At 40.0% G+C, this 7,361-nt stretch overlaps 1 protein-coding gene across 2 annotated transcripts in view; it reads left to right on the top strand.

Annotated features, from left to right (window-relative positions):
- The window catches only part of LOC111147502 (mitogen-activated protein kinase kinase kinase 5), a 228,819-nt gene that overhangs the window by 149,394 nt on the left and 72,064 nt on the right, over positions 1-7,361 (top strand). For both annotated transcript variants that reach the window (XM_022503521.1, XM_022503520.1), the window contains exon 12: positions 5,404-5,453. In XM_022503521.1, the coding sequence (XP_022359229.1) occupies positions 5,404-5,453 (50 nt within the window). The remainder of the gene's footprint in view (positions 1-5,403; positions 5,454-7,361) is intronic.

Below are 7,361 nucleotides of genomic sequence, written 5' to 3'. Positions count from 1 at the left end.
TGTGTAAACCTGGCGATTCACAGACCTGTACCCCTGGGGCTAAAAATATATGTTTATAAAAAATAAAATTAAAAAAAAAAAATGTCTTTGAGTCAACAGTCTTGGGTTCAAGTTCCATCTCTGGTCTTGGCAGCGTGGCTTCTCCACATCCCAGTGTCCTCATCTGGAGAATGGGATAATAATAATAATATCCACCTCAAAAGGTTGTTGCTAAAAGTAAATGAAATATTATTAGTAGGGTATAATGCACAGATCCTAACATGTAATATATGCTTACTATATTGTAACAACAATAATCCACATATGAACTGAGCCCTAACATTGAAACCCCAGAACTTAACCTGGCTTGGCTCTTTAGCAATCATTTGGGAGGTCATTGGTATTATATTAGGACACTGTGATATTGTAATCTATAGTAAGAAATAAGGATTTGGTCTTCATCCACTTCTGGCACAGATTTCCTAAAGCCCTTAGAATTTCCAAAGCGCTCAAAGCCATAAAAGTGTTTTTCTATTATGTTAATAAGATGACTTTTGGACCCACCTAAGGATGAGGCCTGCCTTCCAAGAGAACCAACTATGGGATTAGAGGATTAGAAATTTCAGTCCTACCCCTTACGCCTGGTGGCGGGGGTGGGGAAGGGATAAATTGAATGGATCTCCCATGGTCGGTGGAGTTAATTGATCATACTTACGTCATGAAGCGCCCCCCCCCCCCCCGCCAAAACCCAAAAAGGACGGGTTCAAAGAGCTTCCAGGTGGGTGAACAAGTGGAGATTTGGAGACGATGGCAGCCCTAGAGAGTACAGGGAAGTTCTTAGCCTTTCTCCATACCTTGCCCTATGCATCTTGTCCATCTGGCTATTTCCTGGGTCATATCCTTTTATAATAAACCAGTAATCTAGTAACTAAAATGTTTTCCCGAGTTCTATGAGCCACTGTAGCAAATTAGTCAAACACAAGAAGGGGGTCCTTGGAGCCCCCCATCTATGGCCGGGATGATGGCATAACTCCAGGTGGAATTGTCTAGAGACAAAACCAAGAATAACTAATGTAACTATATACATGTTGTTCACATTGTTTAAAGTACACAGTGTTTTATTTACATTATTTTAAAGTATATGGCTGTATGTTCTCACAAGCAGAAGTAATCATCTGTAGAAAGTACAAAATCTAAGAGGTTAGGAAACAGGAACATTATCTGGGAGAGGTGATTTTCAAAGGCTTGATTGGAAAGAGCAAGGTTATCCAAGGACACTTGGAAACAGAATGGGACTAAAGGAATTAGCAATTAGCAGGGCCAGGAGAATGAGTGGACAGCCAGAAGACAGAAAAAGAACAGAAAGTAAGCCAGAGATTTTTGGAAAATGAGTACTATTTCCAGCTAGTTGTCTGGAAGTTCTTTGTTGAATAAAGTTAGCCTTGTATTGACTCTCATGTTTTGTGACAACTGTAGGGACAATTTTTGTATTATACTGAGAAATAAATAAATGAAGATGTAAAAGAGTTCATTAAGAAGGGTTATGGAATTGGGCCGTGAGTTGTCCAGTTTCCACTTTTACCATCTTTTGATCAAGAAGAATTACATTTGCATTGTCCCCACTGTGCTAAAAATTCTCCTTGTTCAAAAATTTAAGCTTTCTTAAATCAGTTTCCATGTTGAATGTTATGTCAGTTTCTTTGCAAACCCTGGTTTTATCCATAGCATGTTCATTACCACTGTCTTTGTCTGTGCTGTTTGAAATAGAAGTGTTACCATTGGAATGAGGACGGATAATAAAAATAAGATAACTCTGCTAATATTATGTTAGTTTAAAGCAACTGGAATAACTATAACTAATAACAGATAAATAGCAGTGGTATAGATCTGATGTTAAACTAAAAATGGATTCTTTTTGTCATAGGATGGGTTTTTTTTTTTAAGATTTTATTTTTTTTTCTAAAGATTTTATTTATTTATTTGTCAGAGAGAGAGAGTGCGAGAGTGAGCACAAGCAGATAGAGTGGCAGGCAGAGGCACAGGGAGAAGCAGGCTCCCCGCTGAGCAAGGAGCCCGATGTGGGACTCGATCCCAGAACTCTGGGATCATGACCTGAGCTGAAGGCAGCCGCTTAACCAACTGAGCCACCCAGGCGTCCCTAAGATTTTATTTTTGAGAGAGAGCGCGTGCAAGTGCAAGCTGCAGAATAGAAGTTGGGGGGAGGGGCAGAGGGAGAGGGAGAATCCCAAGCAATCTCCCCACAGAGCTCACAATCCTGACCCTCCCCCAACAGACCATGACCCGAGCCAAAATCAAGAGTCAGAGGCCCAATCAACCAAGCCACCCAGGCACCCCTTGTCATAAAAAGTTTTAAATTTTTTTCTAAGAATAGAGCAGAGCATGTTGCTTTTCATTTATCGCTTATTTCTTTACTCCTTCTCTCAGGATTTTCATTCTAAAATGTGGAATGAACAGCTAGTATATACTTTATATTGCAGCGGTCAAAACGTTAATATCATTATACCAATTCCTAAGAGTCTCGGGACTCTTATTAGGAAGTTACTCTAAGTCAAGGACAAAATAAATTGAAATCCTAATCTTTAAACAGTTCTCCCTTTGTTCAATGGTTGGTTGTTGTTTGAAGTCAAGTTAGTACTTGAAAAAAAGTCTGCGTGTGCACAGGAAAGAAAAACTTAGACTGAGGAAGAGAAACATTTCTAAGATATTTTAAATGGTTGTTATTTAGAATCCCTTCTTTTTTTGGAGTCTGAGTACTCCTGTCCTGTCTGGTGGTCTCTCAGGGAAAGGTAGCAGGCAGCAGGGTCCCAGTGGAATATGAGGTGCTGACCTAACACTGGCTCCAGCCATGGCCCCTCTGCGAATACCCAGGAAATTTATGAGGGGAATATGTTTACCTCAGATTCTAGATTTTGATGATATGATCGTCTCATCCAACAAGGATGCTTTTAGATACAAAACTCCCACCTAAAAGTGGCTTCACAGATAAGGAAATGTTATCTCACATAACAGGAACTTCTCAGGGGCAGAGGATCATGCTGCCGGTGTGTCAGCGGTTGAACAGTATCAGAATTCTCGGGTGGCTTCTCTATATGCTCTTGATTTTTCTCTCCTTGTCTTAAATAGCAGCTCAAAGCATCCGTTCACACACAGCTTCCCAAGGAAAAGGGTCCGGCCCTCCTTTTGTATCATAAATTGTGCCATGTGTTCATGCCTAAACCAATCACTAGCAAGGAGAATGGACTTACATTGCCGATTTAGACCAATCATTACCCCTCATTGCTAAACACGGCCACCTGAATGCCAACGACATTCAGCTCTCCTTAGCAAACAAGGAAGAGCGTGTCTGTTGTCTAGGGAGTGAACAGTATCTGCCAGTGGAGAACTCCCGCCATTTTAGCTCAGTGTTAACGCCTAGTCCCCACTCTAGAGACGAGGGCATAGGATCTGACACTAACCAGTTCCTACAGTATGGTACTTGTGCCGAGTCAGCTTGAGTGTCGGTCTGGGGCTTGCTGAGGCTAATTATTCTAGCTCTGCCTTTGGCAGTTCCTTTCCCCAGATTTCCAGACAGGCCCCAGAAACTTTTTAACTGCACCTGTTGGCCTTGTAGCTCACCAGCGCCTCCATGTGGTGAGTCCTAGTAGCAAAGGCGCTGGGGTGCTGGGCCTCCTTATTCCAGATCTCCATCGCAGGCCCTGGGCTTCACACCAGTATGATAGAACATTCACTAGCAGCACTTGCAACCTTTCAGGAACCTAACATTCTGGAAATGCTGTTCTCCTTTCCTACAAACCCAGCCCAATCTATCTGGGAAATCTCTCCTTGCCTGTTCCCAGAACAGGGCTGATATGAGATAGATTTTACCAGCGCTGTCCTGTGGGTGTTTCCCAGTTTCCCTGTTCAGTTGCATGTTTGCCTAAGTGCCCTACTAGCTCTGCCTTCCTCCACCACCTCCTGATCCTGGACGCAGGCTCTGAGGATAAGGCTGAACTGTACTCGAGTAGCATGCGGGTAACAGCTGCAGCTCTGGGGTCCCATCTATTTAGAAGGTCACCTGAGGCCACCAGGATTTAGAACCAACTTTCCATATTACCAGCTGAAGCTGCAGGGTGCTATTTTAATTTAACTCCCTCTGTACTCTGGTGAAAGAGAGCCACATTCCAGGAGCACCTTTCCATGGTCCCTTCCTTTCCTGGGCTCATGCACAACATTTGCTCTGTGTTAATTCAGGTCGCATACCCATGACCTGACTGGTGTGCGTTGAAACTAGTTTTTTCGTACATCTCCTTTGGGCTTGGGAGGTTCTATTTTTATTTTAAGTTGCATGGTCCTAGCAAAGAACTAGGTGCTGTGGATGTAAATTGTGGCTTTTTGATTTGCTTCAGCCAAAAGGAGAGTTCTGGTCCACCTCAGAGCCACAGGCTTCCTTACCCATTTCACAAGTCCAGCCAAGACCTCAAGCTCCTGGCAGTATTTTAAGTGGGTGGGTAAGAGCTTGTTTTCCTGGTTGTTTCCCATTTACAAAGTTGAATTGGCCATCTGAATGGACTATTGTAGAGCACTTGCTAAACTTGGACATGTGTATCGACTACTTTATTTCTACTAAAATATTTATGTTGTCAATTCTGTGTTGTTACCAGACATATTTTTATAGGGAATGGGATCCAATTTGTAATTTATTTAATTTAAAGACATGAATGTAATAATTTAAACTTAGCTTGAGTAATAAACTCAAAAAAATAAATTTCCACATTTTTTTCATCTTGGCCCTGCAATCACCCATGTTTATCATATGACAATCAAATTTTTATGTTCAGACTTTATTACTATATTGAATTTTGCATAAATTAGGTCATAAGGCATTGTAGCTATGACAGACACTATCTGCATGCATGTACTACAGACATACTTGGTGTATTATTTTATGGAGAAATAGAACTACCATTTCAGTTGAAAATTTAACTAAAGGTAATTCACATATAATCATCTGTAAAGCCTTGCAGAGGCTTTATTCAAATTAATGTTTTTCTTTCTCAGAAAAGAAATATTACTCAGCTATAATAATTGAATTACCTTGATCACTGGGTTTTTATTTAAAAAATTAAGACACGACAGTTATTAGGTTAATTTGCTAAAGATCAAGTTTTTTAGGATTTAATGAGAATAATTCCCCTAGATTCTCTTGGAAGCTGTTTTATTGAAGTACAGAAATTATTAAGCAGTGTAAACATCACCCTTGTGGCTTGGAAATGAATTACAATTTCCATCCAGATTATTAAAGAATTATGCACTGGGAAAAATTATTCTGTGTATATTATTTTAAAATAATAAAACAAAATTATGTTATTTTCATTCGGATGACTCAATGTTTGTTGTTCTTGTCGTTCTTCCCCTGTGTTCTAGAAAGGTATACATGAGTGGAATTTTAGTGCTGCTTCTATCAGGGGAGTGAGGTAAGTTTACTTGGTACTTTTTTTTTTTTTTTTTTTTTTACTTAGAAGACAATAGAACTTTTAGTCAGGATTTAAAAATGCAGAGAACTTGAAGAATCCTCTTGATGAAAATGCTCAGCCTCCTTTTCTGTCTTTGTTATGAAAACATCTGTAACAAAGCTTTGTTAGTTGAACTGACTCTGTGCCTGTCACCTGCTTCAGATGTGGAGAACGAGGGCTAAAAGTGGACTGTGGACCAGAATCAAGGTGTTGATAAAAGTGAGCTATTCGGGTCCTTTCTAGCTGGTTGAGCTGTGGGTTTATGTGCTAGGATGGGTTTCTAGTCGTTTGAGATGCCAGGAACTAATCTCTTCTTAAGTGTAACCAAAAAATCCACATGCCATCGATCACACTGTGTCCTAGAGTTAACATAACCTATTAGTGAGACTATGAGAAATTCATTTTTTAAAAACCTTTCCTCGGCTTGCTGCTAATGACGTGTTCTTGAGATTATAGTGGCTCGCTTCAGTTTAGTTCCGTTCTGACGTTGCCATCATAAAGCCAGTAGGTCAGGAAATGCTATTTCCTGGGATTTAGAAATGAGATTTTTTCCAGAACCAAGAGCCACTGGTTAAACATTTAAATACTTACTTTATAGAAGCTCAGGCTAAACCAACTCTTGGAAATTTCAAACCAAATTACTTGTGTTTACTACTATTTATCTCCACATAATAAAGAGAAATGAGAAAAAACAGATTTCTGGAGGCTGGTTACACAATACCCTGCTGTTTTTGGCATAATAATAATTGGTTTTGTTGGAGCATGAACTGGTAGGGCCGTCTGAGTCACTGATAATTGGAGTTTGCCTGGTTAAACCACCTGTTACCTCTTGAGGGATCTGCAGAGAAACAAGCAAGATAATGGACTGACTCATTTGCTATCTTTCCAACCAATGCCTTCTCAAATAAAGTTTTACTCTCTTAATATTTAATTTTTAAAACCAGTCATTAGCAAGGCAATTGTTATTTATTACTGCATTTCTAAACAGTTTAGGAAAGTACAGTAATAGAAATTTCACCTTATCATATCTATTTTCCAATGAAATTTTTTAAATTAAAATGGCATCACTCCATAAACTTTCGCTGTGACTTGCAGCATATATGTAGAATCCTCCCAGATGGCTTCCTGCTGGTTTATATGGTGAGAAACTTAAGCTGCAGTGTGTGTCTTCAGAGGGAGCTAACTTTTCTTGGCTTCCTCCTTTATAAAGAGATAACCACAAAAGAAAAACCACACCAAAAACCTGAGTCAGCAGTTTGTCTTGCATCATCTCAGAACTTGCTTGCTCAGCTCAGTCAACAGGCATGTATTGAGCACCAGCTGTATGTCAAATGTTGAGTCCTATTCTGCTAATACAACAATGACTAAGACATGAACTCGCACTCTCAAAGAGCTCACAACCCATCAGTGGAACATTTAACAAGGAAGGACCATACAGTCATTATTGAGCTGACAGTGAGCCAAGCAATGACAGATCTATGTTTAAGGAACAGAGGCGCAAGGGAAAGTCTTTCTGTTTAAGGTAGAAGTAGGGAAGGGAGAGGGTAGGATCTAAGCTGGGCCTTGAATGAGGAGTAGAATTTCTTTAAAAAGTCAAAAATGATGTGCATTCCAAATTGAAGGAACAGCAGATGCAAAGGCATAAAATAGGAATTGACAAAGGAGGGTCCACAGGCCAAATCTGGCCCACTGCCTGTTGTTGTAAATAAAGTTTTATTGGAACTCAGCCATGTTCATTCATTTGTGTATTGCCTAAGACTGCTCCAACACCCAAATTTGAAATATTTACTCTCTGGCCCATTACAGGAAATATTTGCTAACCTTTGGCATAAACCAGCATGGCCTGAATGGTAGACTCAAAATTATTTC

The sequence above is a fragment of the Enhydra lutris genome, unplaced genomic scaffold (assembly GCF_002288905.1).
Source record: "Enhydra lutris kenyoni isolate GAN:26980312 unplaced genomic scaffold, ASM228890v2 scaffoldscaffold17, whole genome shotgun sequence".
Classification (NCBI taxonomy): Eukaryota; Metazoa; Chordata; class Mammalia; order Carnivora; family Mustelidae; genus Enhydra; species Enhydra lutris.
The sequence above is the reverse complement of the archived record's forward strand: the minus strand, read 5'-3'. Positions and strand labels throughout refer to the sequence as shown.